The following is a 27,448-nucleotide window of genomic DNA, read 5'->3' on the forward strand; positions in this document are numbered from 1 at the left end:
TTGTTCGATTTGATCGTTAATACTTTTGTTTCAACATTAAACAACCAAAATGTTGTTCTAATAACTAAATTAAAGTGTATTTTGAGTTCAATTGACTTTTTGTAAACGAATTACGATGATTCGACTTTTAGGCCGGAATTTTAGATGTACAAAAAACTGTTTCTGATCAGATTTTTTTCGATGTCATAATAATCGTATCGAAATTCTGTTTCATTTCATATAATTTTTTTTATGGGCTTCGAGCCCAAACTCATGAGATATTAGGAATGTAACTGAACCTTAATTTAGTTTCCGCTGCTAGTAATGAAATGAGATGTCTATTTTTTTATGGTTTGTTCTATATCATCTCTGTGATGACCTCCTTTCGAATATCCTATGCTAGAGGGAATTTTCGAGAGTGGGCCCTTACAATTTTGGTATCAGAGATAAGTTAGGAAGTGAGAGGAGTCTCTGTACACCTAGGTTTGGGTAGAGTTAGAATTGTGTCTAATAGTCTAGTAAGCCTAAGTTAAGATGGAGTACTAAAAGGTCGTTTGACATGCAAGAAATGAGTGGACGACGAGGAAGACCGCTGACCGGTGCCCAAGGCAACCGGGCCATCCCTACTCCAGTTCCTAGACCCATTCCTGAGCCTGCACCTGTTCCTACCCCTACACCTCCACCTGCACCAACCACTCCAGCAGAGTCAGTGGCAGACTTGCGCCAGGAGGTTGGTGAGCTGAGGGGCACCATGACTGCTATGTTGAGGCACTTTGAGAATTTTATGGCATATCAAGGAAGGCAAGAGCAAGTACCATCTGGAGCAAGGAATGAACCAGGCCTAAATGAGAACGTTAATGGTCAGACTTCAAACCCAGTGCCAAAGGAGGTGGAGCCCCATGGAGTGGATGGCAATACCGGGAGCCAGTTGGTACAAAATTTCATGGCACTGAGACCTTCAGAGTTCCTTGGAGGGACCGACGCCTTGGCAGCAGAGGAGTGGATGATGGCAATGGAGAAGCACCTCCGGACGATAGGGTGCAATGACACCCATAAGGTACAGTTGGCTACATATCTATTTCAAGGAGGAGCCGAGAGGTGGTGGGAGACAGTTCGACAGAGGTTTGTGGGCAGGGAGCCGTCATGGGCGGAGTTCAGAGAGCTTTTCAATGCCAACTACTTCCCAGCTTGGGTCCGAGATCAGAATACATATGAGTTTATTGAGCTGACACAGGGCAATAGGACGGTGGCGCAGTATGAAGAGGAGTTCATCTCTCTAGCACGATTCGCTCCTGAGTTGGTATGTACCGAAGAAAAGAAAGCATCCAAGTTCCAAAGAGGTCTGCGAGTGGACATCAGATTTCACCTAGCTGGTGCACAGATCATAGAGAAGGAGAGGAGTGAGCTAAGGGCTGTTCAGGCAGCCGCTAGGGGGTCAGGTTCAGCTCGGGGGCAAGGCAATGACAGGAAAAGGAAGGGAGCACCGGGGTTTTCTGGTAATGTAGCTGACATTCCTCCCTGCACCACTCCTGGGAAGCAACATCGAGGTGTATGTAAGGCGTGCTACGGTTGCGGGCAGTTGGGGCACATGAAGAACGATTGTCCACAAGGGAAAGGTATTACGGGCAACAGGGAGGTGACTTGCTACCGGTGTGGAAGAAAGGGGCATACGTCTAACGTTTGCAGACAACAACCACAACAAGGAGGACAAAGGTATGGGAACCAAGGCAACAAGATGGGACAGAGGCAATCAGTGCCGAGACTTCAGGGGATAGCACCACCATTGGCACCGCCACCAGGACAGGGCACCACAGACATTGGTCGACCCCACACCCAGGGACGAGCATTCGCTTTGACGTCAGTAGAGGCAGAGAAGGGAAAGGACACTGTGCAAGGTATTCTCTCCCTATATGACATTGATGTGCGTGTTTTGTTTGACACGGGGTCTACACATTCATTTGTTGCACCTAGGATCGTGTGCCACATTCCATTCTCTAGTACATTGTTGCCTAATTATTTGATCGTGTCTACACCGGGAGGAGTCAAATTAGTTGGGAGTGAAGTCTATAGAGACTGCAAGATTATGGTGCATGATAAGGAGTTACCCGAGGATTTGATAATCTTAGACATACATGATTTTGATCTTATTTTGGGCATGGATTGGTTATCCTGACATTATGCCAAAGTGGATTGTAGATGTAAGGTTATCCACTTTGAGTCACCCCAGCAGCCATTCATATCGTATCGAGGCATTAAACCGATGAGTTCCACACCTATGATATCAGCGATGAAGGCTGAAAAATTGATGCGACATGGATGTGAAGCATATTTGTCTTTTGTGACCACGGGTAAGGAGAACAATACAGAACTATCAGACATTCCAGTAGTCCGTGAGTTTCCTGATGTATTCCCTGATGAGTTGCCATGGTTGGCGCCACTGAGGGAGGTAGAGTTCTCCATAGAGTTGATGCCAGGAACCCAGCTAGTTTCCAAGGCACCTTATAGAATGGCCCCGAATGAATTGAAAGAATTGAAAGTGCAACTTGAGGAGTTAATTGAGAAGGGATTCGTTCGCCCTAGCGCTTCACCTTGGGGTGCTCCGGTCTTGTTTGTGAGGAAGAAGGATGGATCCATGAGGTTATGCATAGACTATCGCCAGTTGAACCAGGTAACGTTGAAGAACAAGTACCCTCTTCCCCGAGTTGATGATTTGTTGGACCAGCTACGTGGAGCCTCAGTCTTTTCTAAGATTGATTTGAAGTCGGGGTATCACCAAGTAAGGGTCAGAGAAGGAGACATTCAAAAGACTGCATTTTGTACTAGGTACGGCCACTACAAATTTGTGGTCATGCCATTTGGGCTGACGAATGCTCCGACTGTCTTTATGGATCTGATGAATAGGGTTTTCAGGGAGTACTTGGATCGTTTTGTCATTGTGTTCATCGATGACATTCTCATTTACTCGCCGAGCTTGGAAGAGCATGAGAACCATCTTAGGTTAGCCTTGCAGAGACTTAAGGAAAAGCAATTATATGCCAAGTTCAGTAAGTACGACTTCTGGCAACGACAGGTGGGATTCTTAGGGCATTTAGTATCCAGTGAGGGCATTTCAGTAGATCCCGAGAAGGTGAAGGCAGTGATGGATTGGCCAAGACCAACCTCAGTGACGGGTATCAGAAGTTTCTTGGGACTAGCCGGTTATTACAGGAGATTTATTGAGGGTTTCTCCCGAGTATCCTAGCCTATGACGAAGTTGACTCGGAAGGGAGTCAAGTACGAGTGGAACGAGGCATGTGATCGTTGCTTTGAGGAATTGAAGATGAGATTGACGACAGCGCTAGTATTGGCTATTCCTAGGAGTGGGGAGAAGTTTACCATCTTCAGTGATGCGTCGCACTTCGGCCTTGGGTGTGTGTTGATGCAAGATGGGCGAGTAAATGCATATGCCTCGAGACAGTTGAAGAAGCATGAGATGAATTAACCCACACACGATTTGGAATTGGCAGCCGTGGTATTTGCACTCAAGATTTGGAGGCATCACCTCTACGGAGAGAAGATAGAGATTTATACTGACCACAAAAGTCTAAAGTACCTTTTCTCACAAAAGGAGTTGAACATGAGACAACGTAGATGGATGGAACTATTGAAAGACTATGATTGTGAGATTTTATACCATCCGGGGAAGGCTAATGTAGTGGCAGATGCTTTGAGTCGCCGAGGAGCTCACATAGCAGCTATGATGGTCCATGAGTGGATGCTTTTTAGGCAAATGGGGGAGATGTCTATTTTCGGACCCGATGAGAGACCTACAGTGTATTGTTCGTACCTGAGGGTACAGCCAGATTTGATGGAGCAAATTAGGGTACAACAATCCTGTGATGTGAAGCTAGCCCAGATCTTGGTAAATGTGGGAAAGTTTTCCCCAATGGGTTTCAGTCAGAGGGGCGATGGGATGTTACTATTTCAGGACCGGATCTGTGTACCTGATGATATTGGGATTAAGAAGGAAATTCTATCGGAAGCGCATAAGTCTCGTTATATGATTCACCCCGGCACAACGAAGATGTATCAGGACTTACGACGGCAGTTTTGGTGGGATGGATTGAAGAGAGATGTGGCCAAGTATGTGTCCCAGTGTGCAGTATGTCAACAAGTTAAGGCAGAACATCAGAAACTGACAGGCCTTTTACAGTCGTTGCCCATTCTAGAGTGGAAGTGAGACAACATATCTATGGACTTCGTGTCAGGGTTGCCGAGGACGACAAAGGAGTATGATGCTATATGGGTGATAGTTGACCGTTTGACTAAATCAGCCCATTTTCTGCCGATTAGGAAGACTTATCCTTTGAGCCGTCTGGCTAAGATGTACATCGAGGAAATAGTGAGATTGCATGGGGTCCCATCTAGTATTGTGTCGGATCGGGATCCTCGTTTTACCTCGCACTTTTGGGGGGCATTACAAGATGCCTTGGGGACGAAGTTGAGATTTAGTACCGCTTTCCACCCACAAACAGATGGGCAGACAGAGAGGACCATACGGACGTTAGAGGACATGTTGAGGGCATATGTGCTAGACTTTCATGGCAGTTGGGATGACCACCTGCCACTAGTAGAATTCGCCTACAACAATAGTCATCATTCCAGTATTGGTATGGCACCTTATGAGGCGCTTTATGGCAGGCCATGTAGATCACCCATTTATTAGGAGGAGGTTGGAGATAGAGCCTTATTGGGGCCAGAGATTGTGGAATAGACAACGGAGAAGATTCGCATCATCAGAGCGAGAATGAAGGCCGCCCAAGATCGACAAAAGAGTTATGCGAACAAGAGACGGCGAGACTTGGAGTTTTCAGTTGGGGATCATGTATGGCTGAGAGTGATGCCCATGAAGGGCGTACGTCAATTTGGGGTGTCGGGGAAGCTTAGCCCTCGCTATATTGGGCCATTTGAGATTTTGGAACGAGTTGGCACTTTGGCCTATAGGTTGGCCTTGCCACCGCAACTATCTGGCGTTCATAACGTCTTCCATGTGTCCATGCTAAGGAAGTACGTGCCAGATCCTCAGCACATTATTGACTATCAGACTATAAAGGTCAGGGAAGATGTGGCGTACGAGGAAATGCCTGTCAATATCTTGGAATGGAAAGAGAAAGTGTTGCGAAACTGGTCGATTCCTTTTGTGAGGGTTCAGTGGCAGCGTCATTCTCCGAATGAGGCTACTTGGGAACATGAGGATGAGATGAGACGTCTTTTCCCCCAGCTATTCTCATGACGAGGTATGAATTTGGGGACCAAATTCTTTAAAGGGGGGGAGAAACTATAATGACCCTAAATTGGGTCTAGGTGTTTTTCATATTTAATTTTAACTCAAGGGCATTCTAAATGTGGGTCAAAGTATTTTAACAATTCATTTTGATGGCATGAAATGATTTTAGATTAATATGAAATTTTCTTGGTGCATGTGATCATGAATTTAAGTGTATGGGTCTAATTTCTAAGAATTTGAGAAATTAATGTTTTGGACTCCATTTAAATAATTAAATGTGTTCATGGGTTTATCAAGTGGGTTAAATAAATTGTTGGGTTAGGCTTGGGCCCAATAATAAAAGAGATTTAAATTTTTTTTATGTGAAAAAAAAAGAGAAGAAAAAGAAATTAAAATAAAAATAATTACCAAATGTCAAAAACGCCCCCAAAAACTTGTCTGTTACAAAAAAAAGAGGGGCAAATCAGTCTTTTAGGATGGGGGAACAGTGCAGTCTAGCAGCCTTTTCTGCTGCATCTTTTATTTTTTTTTCAGAGACCATATCCCTACTTTTCAGCACTTATAATATACCCATGTTGCCTACTGTTGCATTGCATCTTCTTCTTCACTCGTTGCTGTGTGTTTTTCTGTTGCTGGGGAGTTTTTGCACCTCATCAGGCAAGTTCTCCTCATCTATCTTGACTGTCTTCTGTTGAGTTATGTGTGGGAGAAATATATATATATATATATATATGTTTACTACCATTGTTCATTGTTATATTATTTCATACACTTGATCCTGATTCTCAATGAGTGGTGGGTCTCATTGATGTCTTAAAAGGGGATTTAATCATTCCCATGTCCCTTCAGTGAATGGCATTTAGTTGTGTTTGAATTGATGCTGAATCTTTGCTCATTCTGTATCTATGTAAAAATAAAAATAAATTGTATGCTATAACCGAATGCCTTTTTCTATGAATCATTCGAACCATATACATATACATATATACAACTTCATTTAAATCCTGCATATTCTATTTGGCCACCCATTTATATACCTACATGCATATCTCCATTGGGATGCCCCATGTTTCAGTCAGCCACTTGACCCACTTATATATATAAATATATACGTATACACTCTGTTACATTAGCCATTTCAATGCCCTGCTTCTATTCAGCCACACACTTATTTATATATGCATATATTCATGGTATATATATATATATATGTTCGTAGCAGAGAAGCTGAAAATAGCTCTCCATCCCCTTCTCCATTTCAGTCGAATACCCCACACCCTATTCGAACTGCTAATATATATATATATATATATACATACACACACGTATATACACTGTTCGATGTACTGTGCCTATGTGAACCGTGACCCATATTTACATACACCTTCATGCTATTCAAAAACCACCCATGTATTATTTGAATCCTTTCATATATAAACAGCAGCCGTGCATTGCCCCTGTTTCAGCTTATTGGTGACCCGCTTATATATATATATGTATATAAGCATACCCAGTTTGATTGCTTTCCCATCCCAGCTGGCCATTTATATATATATATATACATATATACCTACATATAAGCGTGAAAGAGTGGCCGGATTAGAGTTTCCTTCCCCTCAGTGTTACATTTGACTACCTCTCTAGCCATATTCAATCCACCCATTTGATAAACCCATGAACACGAGAAAATAGGATTATTAAAGCCCAAGAGAAAGTAAGGCATAAAAGCCCAAGAGAAAATAGGATTATTAGGTCTTATTTTATTTTAATATATTCATATTATAAAGGTGCAAAAAGTGCAGAAGCTTCCCTTTCTTTCTTTAATTAAATAACATATATATATAGAGATATATATATACACATATGTTAAAGCACCCACGCAGCCTCTGTAAAGAATTGAAGGTCAACCCAAATAATATATATATATATACATAAAATAATTCCTTCTCTTAATAATGTTTGTAAAGGGGAATTTTTTTTTTATATAGAAGACTTTTTTTGGTTTTTCTTTAATTATATTTATATATATATATTATAATATATTGTATCTGATTTTGATGTCTTAAATTGAATAATTCGAATTTATGTATAGAATTATACATATATAAATGTTTGGTATGCATACAAATAAATTGTAAAGAATTCATTAATAAATTGATTAAACTGATTCATGAGTAAATTATTATATTTCGTGTGCACACTTGATATGAGTGGAAAAACTATTTAGTATCGTGAGATGGGTATAAAATATATATATAACTATGGCATCGGTTTGTGAGATGAAATTCATGATGTTTATATAGATGTGGAAGTAAATGCGTGACACATTTCACACACATTCAATATGATCATATTATGTGGTACAATATTATTTATCTTTGTGCACCTATTATTTTGCGTGGAGGGAAAGGGTACCCTAGAGCACCTGGCGCGGGACGAGGTGGCCATAGCCTGGCAGGTTGGCTCCATATTATTTGTGAATTTTATTTACATGAATGCATGTTGGCATATGTGAATTAATGGCTTGCGAGCCTACGAGATTTGATTCTGACACTTAATTTCATATGCATATTTGCATAGTAATATATAGTGACATGATGCATTTAAATTGAAATTTATAAAGTTATAAATGTTGAATCTTGTATAAAGCTGTCGAGTTCTTGATTATTCTTTTTGGTGTCACCGTATTCTTGATTCCTGTTCGCTATTCATTGCTTTTCGAACTTGCTGAGCCTTGTGGCTCACTTGATCTTCCTTGCCATTCCAGGTAAAGGAAAGACCGTTTTGGGGGGCGAGTCCAATGGGACTAAGGCCCAGGGATAGTGGTGTACGGAGACGCGTCCTAGCTTGAAGATCCTGATTGGTGTTTAGGTGAGGCTTGAGATAAAATGATTTTTATTTTGTTAGTTAGCAATAGAGCCTCTTATTTATTTGTATGGCCTTCGAGCCCAAACTCATGACATATTAGGAATGTAACTGAACCTTAATTTAGTTTTCGCTGCTAGTAATGAAATGAGATGTCTATTTTTTTATGGTTTGTTCTATATCATCTCTGTGATGACCTCCTTTCGAATATCCTATGCTAGCGGGAATTTTCAAGAGTGGGCCCTTACAAATTGACTTTTTGTAAACTAATTACGACGATTCGACTTTTAGGCCGGAATTTTAGATGCACAAAAAACTGTTTCCGATCAGATTTTTTTCGATGTCATAATAATCGTATCGAAATTCTGTTTCATTTCATATAATTTTTTTTAGATATTTGGGTTTCAGAACACTCTCTGCAATCGATTCGTTTACTCATAATTGTACCAAAAATTACGTTAAACCCCTAATGTGGTGAATATTTCAATTACACTTCCAAATAAACTACACTTAAAACCATAGGAAATTATCTTTATTCCACCATTGAAAATTTAGAAAAAAAAAAGAAAAATTTTTTTTGGACCGATCTCGGGAAAAATGAAGAAATTACGCTTACGCCCAATTGTTCGATTTGATCGTTAATACTTTTGTTTCAACATTAAACAACCAAAATGTTCTTCTAATAACTAAATTAAAGTGTATTTTGAGTTCAATTGACTTTTTGAAAACGAATTACGATGATTCGACTTGTCGGCCAAAATTTTAGCTGCACAAAAAACTGTTTCCGATTAGATTTTTTTCGAAGTCATAATAATCGTTTCGAAATTCTGGTTCATTTCATATAATTTTTTTTAGAAAATTTGGTTTCAGAGCATTTCCTGCAATTGATTCGAATACTCATAATTGTACCGAAAATCACGTTAAACCCCTAATATTGTGAATATTTCAATTACACTTCCACATAAAACTACACTTAAAACCATATGAAATTATCTTCATTCCACCATTGAAAATTTAGATAAAAAAACAAATATCTTCTCTTCGACCGATATCGGGAAAAATGAAGAAATTACGCTTACGCCCTATTGTTCGATTTGATCGCTAATACTTTTGTTTCAACATTAAACAACCAAAAGGCTGTTCTAATAACTAAATTAAAGTGTATTTTGAGTTCAATTGACTTTTTGTAAACGAATTACGACGATTCGACTTTTGGGTCGGAATTTTAGCTGCACATAAAACTGTTTCCGATCAGATTTTTTTCGATGTCATAATAATCGTATCGAAATTCTAATTCATTTCATATAATTTTTTTTAGATATGTTCGTTTCAGAGCACTCCCTGCAATCCATTCGGTTACTCATAATTGTACCGAAAATCACATTAAACCCCTAATATTTTGAATATTTCAATAACACTTGCAAATAAAACTACACTTAAAACCATATGAAATTATCTTTATTCCACCATTGAAAATTTAGAAAAAAAAAAACGAATTTTTTTTTCTTCGACCGATGTTGGGAAAAATGAAGAAATTACGCTTACGACCTATTGTTCGATTTGATCGCTAATACTTTTGTTTCAACATTAAATAACCAAAAAGTTGTTCTAATAACTAAATTAAAGTGTATTTTGAGTTCAATTGACTTTTAGTAAATGAATTACGACGATTTGACATTTCAGCTGGAATTTTAGGTGCACAAAAAACTGTTTTTGATCAGATTTTTTTCGATGTCATAATAACCGTATCGAAATTCTGGTTCATTTCATATAATTTTTTTTTAAAAATTTTGGCTTCGGAGCACTCCCTGCAATCGATTCGGTTACTCATAATTGTACCGAAAATTACGTTAAACCCCTAATGTGGTTAATATTTCAATTACACTTCCAAATAAAACTACACTTAAAACCATATGAAATTATCTTTATTCCAACATTGAAAATTAAGAAAAAAAAAAAAATTTCATCGACCGATTTCGGGAAAAATGAAGAAATTAGGCTTACGCCCTATTGTTCGATTTGATCGCTAATACTTTTATTTCAACAATAAACAACCAAAAGGTTGTTCTAATAACTAAATTAAAGTATATTTTGAGTTCAATTGACTTTTTATAAACGAATTACGACGATTCGACTTTTTGGCCAGAATTTAAGCTACACAAAAAACTGTTTCCGATTAGATTTTTTTCGATGTCATAATAATCGTATCGAAATTCTGGTTCATTTCATATAATTTTTTTTAGAAATTTTGGCTTCGGAGCACTCCCTGCAATCGATTCAGTGACTCATAATTATACCAAAAATCACGTTAAACCACTAATATTGTGAATATTTCAATTACATTTCCAAATAAAACTACACTTAAAACCATATGAAATTATCTTTATTCCACCATTGAAAATTTAGAAAAAAAAAAAAGAAATTTTTTTTCTTCGACCAATCTCGGGAAAAATAAAGAAATAACGCTTACACCCTTTTGTTCGTTTTGATCGTTAATACTTTTCTTTCAACATTAAATAACCAAAAGGTTGTTCTAATAACTAAATTAAAGTGTATTTTGACTTCAATTGACTTTTTGTAAACGAATGACGACGATTCGACTTGTAGGCCAGAATTTTAGCTGCACAAAAAACTCTTTCAGATCAGATTTTTTTCAATGTCATAATAATCGTATCGAAATTCTGATTCATTTCATATAATTTTTTTTAGATAATTTGGTTTCAGAGCACTCCCTGCAATTCATTCGATTACTCATAATTATACCGAAAATCACGTTAAAACCCTAATATTGTGAATATTTCAATTACACTGCCAAATAAAACTACACTTAAAATCATATGAAATTATCTTCATTCCACCATTGAAAATTTAGAGAAAAAAAAGACATTTTTTTTTCTTCGACCGATGTCGGGAAAAATGAAGAAATTACGCTTACGACCTATTGTTCGATTTGATCGCTAATACTTTTGTTTCAACATTAAACAACCAAAAGGTTTGTTCTAATAACTAAATTAAAGTGTATTTTGAGTTTAATTGACTTTTAGTAAATGAATTATGACGATTTGACTTTTCAGCCGGAATTTTAGCTGCACAAAAAACTGTTTTCGATCAGATTTTTTTTGATGTCATAATAATCGTATCGAAATTCTGGTTCATTTCATATTAATTTTTTTAGATATTTTGGCTTCGTGGAACTCCCTGCAATCGATTCGGTTACTCATAAGGGTTCCAAAAATTTCGTTAAACCCCTAATGTGGTGAATATTTCAATTACATTTCCAAATAAAACTACACTTAAAACCATATGAAATTATCTTTATTCCATCAATGAAAATTAAGAAAAAAAAAAGAAAGTTTTTTCATCGACCGATTTCGAGAAAAATGAAGGAATTACGCTTACGCCCTATTGTTCGATTTGATCACTAATACTTTTATTTCAACAATAAACAACCAAAAGGTTGTTCTAATAACTAAATTAAAGTGTATTTTGAGTTCAATTGACTTTTTATAAACGAATTACGACGATTCGACTTTTTGGCCAGAATTTAAGCTACACAAAAAACTGTTTCCGATTAGATTTTTTTCGATGTCATAATAATCGTATCGAAATTCTGGTTCATTTCATCTATTTTTTTTTAGATATTTTTTGTTTCAGAGCACTCCCTGCAATCGATTCGGTTACTCATAATTGTACCGAAAATCACGTTAAACCACTAATATTGTGAATATTTCAATTACTTCTCCAAATAAAACTACACTTAAAACCATATGAAATTATCTTTATTCCACCATTGAAAATTTAGAAAAAAAAAAGATTTTTTTTCTTCGACCGATATTGGGAAAAATGAAGAAATAACGCTTATACCCTATTGTTCGATTTGATCGTTAATACTTTTCTTTCAACATTAAAGAACCAAAAGGTTGTTCTAATAACTAAATTAAAGTGTATTTTGACTTCAATTGACTTTTTGTAAACGAATGACGACGATTCGACTTGTCAGCCAGAATTTTACCTGCACAAAAAACTCTTTCAGATCAGATTTTTTTCAACGTCATAATAATCGTATCCAAATTCTGATTCATTTCATATAATTTTTTTTAGATAATTTGGTTTCAGAGCACTCCCTGCAATTCATTCGATTACTCATAATTATACCGAAAATCACGTTAAAACCCTAATATTGTGAATATTTCAATTACACTGCCAAATAAAACTACACTTAAAATCATATGAAATTATTTTCATTCCACCATTGAAAATTTAGAGAAAAAAAAAGACATTTGTTTTTTTCTTCGACCGATGTCGGGAAAAATGAAGAAATTACGCTTACGACCTATTGTTCGATTTGATCGCTAATACTTTTGTTTCAACATTAAACAACCAAAAGGTTGTTCTAATAACTAAATTAAAGTGTATTTTGAGTTCAATTGACTTTTAGTAAATGAATTATGACGATTTGACTTTTCAGCCGGAATTTTAGCTGCACAAAAAACTGTTTTCGATCAGATTTTTTTCGATGTCATAATAATCGTATCGAAATTCTGGTTCACTTCAACTAATTTTTTTTAGATATTTTTGGTTTCAGAGCACTCCCTCCAATCGATTCGGTTACTCATAATTGTACCGAAAATCACGTTAAACCCCTAATATTGGGAATATTTCAATTACATTTCCAACTAAAACTACACTTAAAACCATATGAAATTATCTTCATTCCACCATTCAAAATTTAGAGAAAAAAAAAGAAATTTTTTTTCCTCGACCGATGTCGGGAAAAATGAAGAAATTACGCTTACGACCTATTGTTCGATTTGATTGCTAATACTTTTGTTTCAACATTAAAGAACCAAAAGGTTGTTCTAATAACTAAATTAAAGTGTATTTTGAGTTTAATTGAATTTTAGTAAATGAATTACGACGATTTGACTTTTCAGCCGGAATTTTAGTTGCACAAAAAACTGTTTTCGATCAGATTTTTTTCAATGTCATAATAATCGTATCAAAATTCTGGTTCATTTCATCTAATTTTTTTTAGATATTTTTGGTTTCAGAGCACTCCCTACAATCGATTCGGTTACTCATAATTGTACAGAAAATCATGTTAAACCCCTAATATTGGGAATATTTCAATTACATTTCCAACTAAAACTACACTTAAAACCATATGAAATTATCTTCATTCCACCATTGAAAATTTAGAGAAAAAAAAAGAAATTTTTTTTCCTCGACCGATGTCGGGAAAAATGAAGAAATTACACTTATGACCTATTGTTCGATTTGATTGCTAATACTTTTGTTTCAACATTAAAGAACCAAAAGGTTGTTCTAATAACAAAATTAAAGTGTATTTTGAGTTCAATTGACTTTTTATAAACGAATTACGACGATTCGACTTTTCGGCCAGAATTTAAGCTACACAAAAAACTGTTTACGATTAGATTTTTTTCGATGTCATAATAATCGTATCGAAATTCTGGTTCATTTCAACTAATTTTTTTTAGATATTTTTGGTTTCAGAGCACTCCCTGCAATCGATTCGGTTACTCATAGTTATACCGAAAATCACGTTAAACCCCTAATATTGTGAATATTTCAATTACATTTCCAAATAAAACTACACTTAAAACCATGTGAAATTATCTTCATTCCACCATTGAAAATTTAGAAAAAGAAAAAAAAAAATTTTCTTCGACCGATCTCGGGAAAAATGAAGAAATTACGCTTACGCCCCATTGTTCGATTTGATCGTTAATACTTTTCTTTCAACATTAAACAACCAAAATGTTGTTTTAATAACTAAATTAAAGTGTATTTTCAGTTCAATTGACTTTTTCTAAACGAATGACGACGATTCGAATTGTCGGCCAGACTTTTAGCTGCACAAAAAACTCATTCTGATCAGATTTTTTTCGACGTAATAATAATCGTATCGAAATTCTGATTCATTTCATATAATTTTTTTTTACATAATTTGGTTTGATAGCACTCCCTGCAATTCATTCGATTACCGATAATTATACCGAAAATCACGTTAAAACCCTAATATTGTGAATATTTCAATTACACTTCCAAATAAAACTATACTTAAAACCATATGAAATTATCTTCATTCCATCATTGAAAATTTAGAGAAAAAAAAAATTTCTTCGACCGATCTCGGGAAAAATGAAGAAATTACGCTTACGCCTTATTGTTCGTTTTGATTGCTAATACTTTTGTTTCAACATTATAGAACCAAAAGGTTGTTCTAATAACTTAATTAAAATGTATTTTGAGTTCAATTGACTTTTAGTAAATGAATTACAACGATTTGACTTTTCAGCCGGAATTTTAGCTACACAAAAAACTGTTTTCGATTAGATTTTTTTCGATGTCATAATAATCGTATCGAAATTCTGGTTCACTTCATCTAATTTTTTTTAGATATTTTTTGTTTCAGATCACTCCCTGCAATCGATTCGGTGACTCATAATTGTACCGAAAATCACGTTAAACCCCTAATATTGTGAATATTTCAATTACATTTCCAAATAAAACTACAATTAAAACCATATGAAATTATCTTCATTCCACCATTGAAAATTAAGAAAAAAAAGAAATTTTTTTCTTCGACCGATCTCGGGAAAAATGAAGAAATTACGCTTACGACCTACTGTTCGATTTTATCGCTAATTCTTTTATTTCAACAATAAAAAACCAAAAAGTTGTTCTAATAACTAAATTAAAGTCTATTTTGAGTTCAATTAACTTTTTATAAACGAATTACGACGATTCGACTTTTCGGCCAGAATTTAAGCTACACAAAAAATTGTTTCCGATTAGATTTTTTCGATGTCATAATAATCGTATCGAAATTCTAGTTCATTTCATCTAATTTTTTTTAGATATTTTTGGTTTCAGAGCACTCTCTGCAATCAATTCGGTTACTCATAATTGTACCTAAAATCACGTTAAACCCCTAATATTGTGAATATTTCAATTACATTTCCAAATAAAACTACACTTAAAACCATGTGAAATTGTCTTCATTCGACCATTGAAAATTTAGAAAAAAAAAAGAAATTTTTTTTCTTTGACCAATCTCGGGAAAAATGAAGAAATTACGCTTACGCCCTATTGTTCGATTTGATCGCTAATACTTTTCTTTCAACATTAAACAACCAAAAGGTTGTTCTAATAATAAAATCAAAGTGTATTTTGAGTTCAATTGACTTTTTGTAATCGAATTACGACGATTCGACTTTTAGACCAGAACTTTAGATGCACAAAAAACTGTTTCCGATCAGATTTTTTTCGATGTCATAATAATCGTATCGAAATTATGTTTCATTTCATATAATTTTTTTTAGATATTTTGATTTCAGAACACTCTCTGCAATCGATTCGGTTACACATAATTGTACCGAAAATTACGTTAAACCCCTAATGTGGTGAATATTTCAATTACACTTCCAAATAAAACTACACTTAAAACCATAGGAAATTATCTTTATTCCACCCTTGAAAATTTAGAAAAAAAAAAAAAGAAATTTTTTTCTTCGACCGATCTCGGGAAAAATGAAGAAATTACGCTTACGCCCTATTGTTCGATTTGATCGCTAATACTTTTATTTCAACAATAAACAACAAAAAGGTTGTTCTAATAACTAAATTAAAGTGTATTTTGAGTTCAATTGACTTTTTATAAACGAATTACGATGATTCGACTTTTCGGCAAGTATTTAAGCTTCACAAAAAACTGTTTCCGATTAGATTTTTTTCGATGTCATAATAATCGTATCGAAATTCTGGTTCATTTCATCTAATTTTTTTTTCATATTTTTTGTTTCAGAGCACTCCCTGCAATCGATTCGGTTACTCATAATTATACCGAAAATAACGTTAAACCCCTAATATTGTGAATATTTCAATTACATTTCCAAATAAAACTACACTTAAACCATATGAAATTATCTTCATTCCACCATTGAAAATTTAGAAAAAAAAAAGAAATTTTTTTTCTTCGACCGATCTCGGGAAAAATGAAGAAATTACACTTACGCCCTATTGGTCGATTTGATCGTTAATACTTTTCTTTCAACATTAAAGAACCAAAAGGTTGTTCTAATAACTAAATTAAAGTGTATTTTGAGTTCAATTGACTTTTTCTAAACGAATGACGACAATTCGAATTGTCAGCCAGACTTTTAGCTGCACAAAACACTCATTCTGATCAGATTATTTTCGACGTAATAATAGTAGTATCGAAATTCTGATTCATTTCATATAATTTTTTTTTAGATAATTTGGTTTCATAGCACTCCCTGCAATTCATTCGATTACAGATAATTATACCGAAAATCACGTTAAAACCCTAATATTGTGAATATTACAATTACACTTCCAAATAAAACTACACTTAAAACCATATGAAATTATCTTCATTCCACCATTGAAAATTTAGAGAAAAAAAAAATTTCCTCGACTGATCTTGGGAAAAATGAAGAAATTACGCTTACGCCTTTTTGTTCGATTTGATTGCTAATACTTTTGTTTCAACATTAAAGAACCAAAAGGTTGTTCTAATAACTAAATTAAAGTGTATTTTGAGTTCAATTGACTTTTAGTAAATGAATTACGACGATTTGACTTTTCAGCCGGAATTTTAGCTGCAAAAAAAACTGTTTTCGATCAGATTTTTTTCGATGTCATAATAATCGTATCGAAATTCTGGTTCATTTCATATAATTTTTTTGAGATATTTTGGTTTCAGAGCCCTCCCTGCAATCCATTCGGTTATTCATAATTGTACCGAAAACCACGTTATGCCCCTAATATTGTGAATATTTCAATTACACTTCCAGATAAAACTACACTTAAAACCATTGGAAATTACCTTTATTCCACCATTGAAAATTTAGAAAAAATAAAGAAAATTTTTTTTTGGACCGATATCGAGAAAATGAAGAAATTACGCTTACGCCCTATTGTTCGATTTGATCGCTAATACTTTTGTTTCAACATTAAACAACCAAAATGTTCTTCTAATAACTAAATTAAAGTGTATTTTGAGTTCAATTGACTTTTTGAAAACGAATTACGATGATTCGACTTGTCGGCCGGAATTTTAGCTGCACAAAAAACTGTTTCCGATCAGATTTTTTTCGATGTCATAATAATAATTTCGAAATTCTGGTTCATTTCATATAATTTTTTTTAGATATTTTGGTTTCAGAGCACTCCCTACAATCGATTTGGTTACTCATAATTGTACCGAAAATCACGTTAAACACCTAATATTGTGAATATTTCAATTACACTTCCAAATAAAACTACGCTTAAAACCATATGAAATTATCTTCATTCCACCATTGAAAATTTAGAAAAAAAAAAAGAAATATTTTTTCTTCGACCGAAATCGGGAAAAATGGAGAAATTACGATTACCCCCTATTGTTCGATTTCATCGCTAATACTTTTGTTTCAAAATTAAACAACCAAAAGGCTGTTCTAATAACTAAATTAAAGTTTATTTTGTGTTCAATTGACTTTTTGTAAACGAATTACGACAATTTAACTTTTCTTCTGGAATTTTTGCTGCACAAAAAACTGTTTATGATCTGATTTTTTTCGATGTCATAATAATCGTATCGAAATTCCGGTTCATTTCATATAATTTTTTTTAGATATTTTGGTTTCAGAGCACTCCCTGCAATCGATTCGGTTACGCATAATTGTACCGAAAATCACGTTAAACCCCTACTATTGTGAATATTTCAATTACACTTCCAAATAAAACTACACTTAAAACCATATGAAATTATCTTCATTCCACCATTGAAAATGTAGAAAATATATATATATATATAGATTTTCTTCGACCGATATCGGGAAAAATGAAGAAATTACGCTTAAGCCCTATTGTTCGATTTGATCACTAATACTTTTCTTTCAACATTAAACAACCAAAAGGTTGTTCTAATAACTAAATTAAAGTTTATTTTGAGTTCAATTGACTTTTTGTAATCGAATTAAGATGATTCGACTTTTCGGCCGGAATTTTAGCTGCACAAAAAAGTGTGTCCGATCAGTTTTTTTTTGATATCATAATAATCGTATCGAAATTCTGATTCATTTCATATAATTTTTTTTAGATATTTTTGGTTTTAGAGCACTCCCTCCAATCGATTCGGTTACTCATAATTGTACCGAAAATCACGTTAAACCCCTAATATTGGGAATATTTCAATTACATTTCCAACTAAAACTACACTTAAAACCTTATGAAATTATCTTCATTCCACCATTGAAAATTTAGAGAAAAAAAAAGAAATTTTTTTTCCTCGACCGATGTCGGGAAAAATGAAGAAATTACGCTTACGACCTATTGTTCGATTTGATTGCTAATACTTTTGTTTCAACATTAAAGAACCAAAAGGTTGTTCTAATAACTAAATTAAAGTGTATTTTGAGTTTAATTGACTTTTAGTAAATAAATTACGGCGATTTGACTTTTCAGCCGGAATTTTAGCTGCACAAAAAACTGTTTTCGATCAGATTTTTTTCAATGTCATAATAATCGTATCAAAATTCTGGTTCATTTCATCTAATTTTTTTTAGATATTTTTGGTTTCAGAGCACTCCCTCCAATCGATTCGGTTACTCATAATTGTACCGAAAATCACGTTAAACCCCTAATATTGGGAATATTTCAATTACATTTCCAAATAAAACTACACTTAAAACCATGTGAAATTATCTTCATTCCACCGTTGAAAATTTAGAAAAAGAAGAAAAAAAAATTTTCTTCGACCGATCTCGGGAAAAATGAAGAAATTACGCTTACGCCCCATTGTTCGATTTGATCGTTAATACTTTTCTTTCAACATTAAACAACCAAAATGTTGTTTTAATAACTAAATTAAAGTGTATTTTGTATTAAATTGACTTTTTGTAAACGAATTACGACGATTCGACTTGTCGGCCAGAATTTTAGCTACAGAAAAAATTCTTTCTGATCAGATTTTTTTCAACGTCATAACAATCGTATCGAAATTCTGATTCATTTCATATAATTTTTTTTAGATAATTTGGTTTCAGAGCACTCCCTGTAATTCATTCGATTACTCATAATTATACCGAAAATCACGTTAAAACCCTAATATTGTGAATATTTCAAATACACTGCCAAATAAAACCACACTTAAAATCATGTGAAATTATCTTCATTCAACCATTGAAAATTTAGAAAAAAAAAAAGAAATTTTTTTTCCTTGACCGATCTCAGGAAAAATGAAGAAATTACGCTTACGACCTATTGTTCGATTTGATCGCTAATACTTTTGTTTCATCATTAAACAACCAAAAGGTTGTTCTAATAACTAAATTAAAGTGTATTTTGAGTTCAATTGACTTTTTGTAAACGAATTACGATGATTCGACTTGTCGGCCGGAATTTTAGCTGCACAAAAAACTGTTTCGATCAGATTTTTTTCGATGTCATAATAATAGTTTCGAAATTCTGGGTCACTTCATTTAATTTTTTTTAGATATTTTGGTTTCAGAGCACTCCCTCAATCGATTCGGTTACTCATAATTGTACCGAAAATCACGTTAAACACCTAATATTGTGAATATTTCAATTACACTTCCAAATAAAACTACGCTTAAAACCATATGAAATTATCTTCATTCCACCATTGAAAATTTAGAAAAAAAAAAAGAAATATTTTTTCTGCGACCGATCTCGAGAAAAATGAAGAAATAACGCTTACATCCTATTGTTCGATTTGATCGCTAATACTTTTGTTTCAACATTAAACAACCAAAAGGTTGTTCAAATAACTAAATTAAAGTGTATTTTGAGTTCAATTGACTTTTAGTAAATGAATTACGACGATTTGACTTTTCAGCCGAAATTTTAGCTGCACAAAAAACTGTTTTCGATCAGATTTTTTTCGATGTCATAATAATCGTATCAAAATTTTGGTTCATTTCATATAATTTTTTTTAGATATTTCGGCTTCGGTGCACTCCCTGCAATCGATTTAGTTACTCATAATTGTACCGAAAATCACGTTAAACCCCTAATATTGTGAATATTTCAATTACATTTCCAAATAAAACTACACTTAAAACCATATGAAATTATCTTCATTCCGCCATTGAAAATTTAGAAAAAAAAAAGAAATTTTTTTTCTTCGACCGATCTCGGGAAAAATGAAGAAATTACGCTTACGACCTACTGTTCGATTTTATCGCTCATTCTTTTATTTCAACAATAAAAAACCAAAAAGTTGTTCTAATAACTAAATTAAAGTCTATTTTGAGTTCAATTAACTTTTTATAAACGAATTACGACGATTTGACTTTTCGGCCAGAATTTAAGCTACACAAAAAACTGTTTCCGATTAGATTTTTTTCGTTGTCATAATAATCGTATCGAAATTCTGGTTCATTTCATCTAATTTTTTTTAGATATTTGTGGTTTTAGAGCACTCTCTGCAATCAATTCGGTTACTCATAGTTGTACCGAAAATCACGTTAAACCCCTAATATTGTGAATATTTCAATTACATTTCCAAATAAAACTACACTTAAAACCATGTGAAATTATCTTCATTCCACCATTGAAAATTTAGAAAAAAAAAAAAGAAAATTTTCTTCTTTGACCGATCTCGGGAAAAATGAAGAAATTACGCTTACGACCTATTGTTCGATTTGATCGCTAATACTTTTGTTTCAACATTAAAGAACCAAAAGGTTGTTCTAATAACTAAATTAAAGTGTATTTTGAGTTCAATTGACTTTTAGTAAATGAATTACGACGATTTGACTTTTCAGCTGGAATTTTAGCTGGACAAAAAACTGTTTTCGATCAGATTTTTTTCGATGTCATATCGAAATTCTGGTTCATTTCACATAATTTTTTTGAGATATTTTGGTTTCAGAGCCCTCCCTGCAATCCATTCGGTTATTCATAATTGTACCGAAAATCACGTTATACCCCTAATATTGTGAATATTTCAATTACACTTCCAGATAAAACTACACTTAAAACCATTGGAAATTATCTTTATTCCACCATTGAAAATTTAGAAAAAATAAAGAAAAAATTTTTTTGGACCGATATCGGGAAAAATGAAGAAATTACGCTTACGCCCTATTGTTCGATTTGATCGCTAATACTTTTGTTTCAACATTAAACAACCAAAATGTTCTTCTAATAACTAAATTAAAGTGTATTTTGAGTTCAATTGACTTTTTGAAATCGAATTACGATGATTCGACTTGTCGGCCGGAATTTTAGCTGCACAAAAAACTGTTTCCGATCAGATTTTTTTCGATGTCATAATAATAATTTCGAAATTCTGGTTCATTTCATATAATTTTTTTTAGATATTTTGGTTTCAGAGCACTCCCTACAATCGATTTGGTTACTCATAATTGTACTGAAAATCACGTCAAACACCTAATATTGTGAATATTTCAATTACACTTCCAAATAAAACTACGCTTAAAACCATATGAAATTATCTTCATTCCATCATTGAAAATTTAGAAAAAAAAAAAAGAAATACTTTTTCTACGACCGAAATCGGGAAAAATGAAGAAATTACGATTACCCCCTATTGTTCGATTTGATCGCTAATACTTTTGTTTCAACATTAAACAACCAAAAGGCTGTTCGAATAACTAAATAAATTTTTAGTTTGTGTTCAATTGACTTTTTGTAAACGAATTACGACGATTCGACTTTTCTTCCGGAATTTATGGTCTGATTTTTTTCGATGTCATAATAATCGTATCGAAATTCTGGTTCATTTCATATAATTTTTTTTAGATATTTTGGTTTCAGAGCACTCCCTGCAATCGATTCGGTTACTCATAATTGTACCGAAAATCACGTTAAACCCCTACTATTGTGAATATTTCAATTACACTTCCAAATAAAACTACACTTAAAACCATATGAAATTATCTTCATTACACCATTGAAAATGTAGAAAATATATATATATATATATTTTTTCTTCGACCGATATCGGGAAATATGAAGAAATTACGCTTAAGCCTTATTGTTTGATTTGATCGCTAATACTTTTCTTTCAACATTAAACAACCAAAAGGTTGTTCTAATAACTAAATTAAAGTTTATTTTGAGTTCAATTGACTTTTTGTAATCGAATTATGATGATTCGACTTTTCGGCCGGAATTTTAGCTGCACAAAAAAGTATTTCCGATCAGATTTTTTTTGATATCATAATAATCGTATCGAAATTCTGATTCATTTCATATAATTTTTTTTAGATATTTTGGTTTCAGAACACTCCCTGCAATTGATCCGGTTACTCATAATTGTACCGAAAATCACGTTAAAACCCTAATATTATGAATATTTCAATTACACTGCCAAATAAAACTACACTTAAAACCATATGAAATTATCTTCATTCAAACATTGAAAATTTTAAAAAAAAAAAAAGAAATTTTTTTTCTTCGACCGATCTTGGGAAAAATGAAGAAATTACGCATACGCCCAATTGTTCGATTTGATCGCTAATACTTTTGTATCAACATTAAACAATCAAAAGGTTGTTCTAATAACTAAATTAAAGTGTATTTTGAGTTCAATTGACTTTTTGAAAACAAATTACGATGATTCGACTTGTCGGCCGGAATTTTAGCTGCACAAAAAACTGTTTCCGATCAGATTTTTTTCGATGTCATAATAATCGTATCGAAATTCTGGTTCATTTCATATAAATTTTTTTAGATATTTTGGTTTCAGAACACTCCCGACAATTGATACGGTTACTCATAATTGTGCCGAAAATCACGTTAAACCCCTAATCGTGTTAATATTTCAATTACACTTCCAATTAAAACTACGCTAAAAACTATATGAAATTATCTTCATTCCACCATTGAAAATTTAAAGACAAAAAAGAATTTTTTTTTTCGACCGATCTCGGGAAAAATGAAGAAATTACGCTTACGCCCTATTGTTCGATTTGATCATTTATACATTATTTTCAACATTAAACAATCAAAATGTTGTTCTAATAACTAAATTAAAGTGTATTTTGAGTTCAATTGACTTTCTGTAAACGAATTACGACGATTCGATCTTTCGGCTTGAATTTTAGCAGCACAAAAAACTGTTTCCGATCAGATTTTTTTCGATATCATAATAATCGTATCGAAATTCTGGTTCATTTCAAATAATTTTTTTTAGATATTTCTGTTTCAGAGCACTCCCTGCAATCGATTCGGTTACTCATAATTGAACCGAAAATGAAGTTAAACCCCTAATTTTGTGAATATTTCAAATACACTTCCAAATAAAATTACACTTAAAACCATATGAAATTATCTTCATTCCACAATTAAAAATTTAGAAAAAAAACAAATTTTTTTTTTTGGACCAATCACCGGAAAGTTGAAGAAATTACGCTTACGCCCTATTGTTCGCTTTGATCGTTAATATTTTTGTTTCAAAATTAAACAGTCAGAAGGTTGTTCTAATAACAAATTTAAAGTGTATTTTGAGTTCAATTGACTTTTTGTAAACAGATTTCGACGATTCGACTTTTCGCTCAAAATTTTAGCCGCACAAAAAACTATTTCCGATCAGATTTTTTTCGATGTCATAATAATGGTATTGAAATTCTGGCTTATTTCATATAATTTTTTTTAGATATTTTGGTTTCAGAGCACTCCTTGCAATTGATTCGGTTACTCATAATTGTACCGAAAATCACGTTAAACCACTAATCTTGTGAATATTTCAATTACAATTCTAAATAAAACTACACCTAAAAACATATGAAATTATCTTCATTCCACCATTGAAAATTTAGAAAAAAAAAAGAAAAATTTTTTTCGACTGATCTCGAGAAAAATGAACAAATTACGCTTACGCCCTATTGTTCGATTTGATCGCTAATACTTTTGTTTCAAAATTAAACAACCAAAAGGTTGTTCTATTAACTAAATTAAAGACTATTTTGATTTCAATTGACTTTTTGTAAACGAATTACGACGATTCGACTTTTCGGCCGAAATTTTAGCAGCACAAAATACTGTTTCCGATCAGATTTTTTTTCGATATTTTAATAATCGTATCGAAATTCTATTTCATTTCATATAATTTTTTTTAGATATTTTGGTTTCGGAGCACTCCCTACAATCGATTCGGTTACTCATAATTGTACCGAAATCACGTTAAACCCCTAATATTGTGAATATTTCAATTACACTTCCAAATAAAATTACACTTAAAACCATATGAAATTATTTTCATTCCACCACTAAAAATATAGAAAAAAAAATGAATTTTTTTTCGACCCATCTCGGGAAAAATGAAGAAATTACGCTTATGCCCTATTGTTCGATTTGATCGCTAATACTTTGTTTTCAACATTAAACAACCAAAAGGTTGTTCTAATAACTAAGTTAAAGTGTATTTTTAGTTCAATTGACTTTTTGTAAATGAATTACGATGATTCGACATTTCGGCCGGAATTTTAGCTGGACAAAAAACTGTTTCAGATCAGATTTTTTTCGTTGTCATCTTAATCGTATCGAAATTCTGGTTCATTTCATATAATGTTTTTTAGATAATTTTGCTTCGGAGCACTTTTTGCAATCGATTCGGTTAGTCATAGTTGTACCGAAAATCAAGTTAAACCCCTAATCTTGTGAATATTTCAATTACACTTCCAATTAAAACTGCACTTAAAACTATATGAAATTATCTTCATTCCACCATTGAAAATTTAGAGAAAAAAAGAATTTTTTTTCGACCGATCTCGGGAAAAATGAAGAAATTACGCTTATGCCCTATTGTTCGATTTCATCGCTTATACTTTATTTCCAACATTAAACAACCAAAATGTTGTTCTAATAAAAAAATTAAAGTGTATTTTGAGTTCAATTGACGTTTTGTAAATGAATTACGATGATTCGATCTTTCGAATTGAATTTTAGATGCACAAAAAACTGTTTCCGATCAGATTTTTTTCGATATCATAATAATCGTATAGAAATTCGGGTTCATCTCATATATTTTTTTTTAGATATTTCTGTTTCAGAGTACTCCCTGTAATCGATTCGATTACTCATAATTGTACAGAAAATGAAGTCAAACCCCTAATTTTGTGAATATTTCAATTACACTTCCAAATAAAATTACACTTAAAACCATATGAAATTATCTTCATTCCACAATTAAAAATTTAGAAAAAAAATATTTTTTTTTTTTGGACCAATCACGGGAAAGATGAAGAAATTACGCTTACGCCCTATTGTTCGCTTTGATCCCTAATATTTTTGTTTCAACATTAAACAATAAGAAGGTTGTTCTAATAACTAAATTAAAGCGTATTTTGAGTTCAATTGACTTTTTGTAAACAAATTACGACGATTCGACTTTTCGGTCGAAATTTTAGCCGTACAAAAAACAGTTTCCGATCAGATTTTTTTCGATGTCATAATAATCGTATTGAAATTCTGGCTCATTTCATATAATTTTTTTTAGATATTTTGGTTTCAAAGCACTCCTTGCAATTGATTCGGTTACTCATAATTCTACCGAAAATCACGTTAAACCACTAATCTTGTAAATATTTCAATTACAATTCTAAATAAAACTACACTTCAAAACATATGAAATTATCTTCATTACACCAATGAAAATTTAGAAAAAATTTTTTTTTCGACTGATCTCGAGAAAAATGAAGAAATTACGCTTACGCCCTATTGTTCGATTTGATCGCTAATATTTTTGTTTCAAAATTAAACAACCAAAAGGTTGTTCTATTAACTAAATTAAAGTATATTTTGAGTTCAATTGACTTTTGTAAACGAATTACGATGATTCGAATTTTTTCGGCTGGAATTTTAGCTGCACGAAATACTGTTTCCGATCAGATTTTTTTCGATGTTATAAGAATCGTATCGAAATTCTATTTCATTTCATATAATTTTTTTTAGAAGTTTTGGTTTCGGAGCAGTCCCTACAATCGATTCGGTTACTCATAATTGTACCGAAAATCACGCTAAACCCCTAATATTGTGACTATTTCAATTACATTTCCAAATAAAATTACACTTAAAACTATATGAAATTATTTTCATTCCACCACTAAAAATTTAGAAAAAAAAAGAAATTTTTTTTCGACCCATCTCGGGAAAAATGAAGAAATTACGCTTAAGCCCTATTGTTCGATTTGATCGCTAATACTTTGTTTACAACATTAAAGAACCAAAAGGTTGTTCTAATAACTAAATTAAAGTGTATTTTGAGTTCAATTGACTTTTTGTAACGAATTACGACGATTCGACATTTCGGCCGAAATTTTAGCTGGACAAAAAATATTTCCGATCAGATTTTTTTCATTGTCATGATAATCGTATCAAAATTTTGGTTCATTTCATATAATTTTTTTTAGATAATTTGGCTTCGAAGCACTTTCTGGAATCGATTCGGTTAGTCATAATTGTACCGAAAATCAAGTTAAACCCCTAATCTTGTGAATATTTCAATTACACTTCCAATTAAAACTGCACTTAAAACTATATGAAATTATCTTCATTCCACCATTGAAAATTTAGAGAAAAAAAAGAATTTTTTTCGACCGATCTCGGGAAAAATGAAGAAATTATGCTTACGCCCTATTGTTCGATTTGATCGCTAATTCTTTATTTTCAACATTAAACAACCAAAATGTTGTTCTAATAAAAAAATTAAAGTGTCTTTTGAGTTCAATTGACGTTTTCTAAACGAATTACGACGATTCGAACTTTCGGATTGAATTTTAGCTGCACAAAAAAATGTTTCCGATCAGATTTTTTTCGATATCATAATAATCGTATCGAAATTCTGGTTCATTTCATATAATTTTTTTTAGATATTTCTGTTTCAGAGCACTCCCTACAATCGATTCGGTTACTCATAATTGTACAGAAAATGAAGTCAAACCCCTAATTTTGTGAATATTTCAATTACACTTCCAAATAAAATTACACTTAAAACCATATGAAATTATCTTCATTCCACAATTAAAAATTTAGAAAAAAAAAAATTTTTTTTTTTGGACCAATCAGGGGAAAGATGAAGAAATTACGCTTACGCCCTATTGTTCGCCTTGATCGTTAATACTTTTGTTTCAACATTAAACAATCAAAAGTTTGTTCTAATAACTAAATTAAAGTGTATTTTAAGTTCAATTGACTTTTTTTAAACAAATTACAACGATTCGACTTTTCGGTTGGAATTTTAGCCGCACAAAAAACTGTTTCCGATCAGATTTTTTTCGATGTCATAATAATCGTATTGAAATTCTGGCTCGTTTC

At 32.7% G+C, this 27,448-nt stretch overlaps 2 protein-coding genes across 2 annotated transcripts; both read left to right on the forward strand.

The window, feature by feature from the left end:
• The first annotated feature begins 547 nt into the window (after positions 1-547).
• Positions 548-2,152, forward strand: LOC127809300 (uncharacterized). Its single transcript, XM_052348064.1, has one exon. It carries the CDS (start codon positions 548-550, stop codon positions 2,150-2,152), a length of 1,605 nt encoding a protein of 534 aa, XP_052204024.1.
• A 2,613-nt stretch (positions 2,153-4,765) lies between these two features.
• On the forward strand, positions 4,766-5,251 carry LOC127809302 (uncharacterized). Its single transcript, XM_052348065.1, has one exon. The coding sequence runs from the start codon at positions 4,766-4,768 to the stop codon at positions 5,249-5,251; it is 486 nt and encodes a 161-aa protein (XP_052204025.1).
• The last annotated feature ends 22,197 nt before the right edge of the window (positions 5,252-27,448 follow it).

This window comes from Diospyros lotus, chromosome 9 (genome assembly GCF_014633365.1).
Source record: "Diospyros lotus cultivar Yz01 chromosome 9, ASM1463336v1, whole genome shotgun sequence".
NCBI classification, from domain to species: Eukaryota; Viridiplantae; Streptophyta; class Magnoliopsida; order Ericales; family Ebenaceae; genus Diospyros; species Diospyros lotus.

Excerpts from the sequence above, each read along its gene's own strand:
- LOC127809302 (XM_052348065.1), top strand. The coding sequence starts at position 4,766 with ATGAAGGCCGCCCAAGATCGACAAAAGAGTTATGCGAACAAGAGACGG.
- LOC127809300 (XM_052348064.1), top strand. The coding sequence starts at position 548 with ATGAGTGGACGACGAGGAAGACCGCTGACCGGTGCCCAAGGCAACCGG.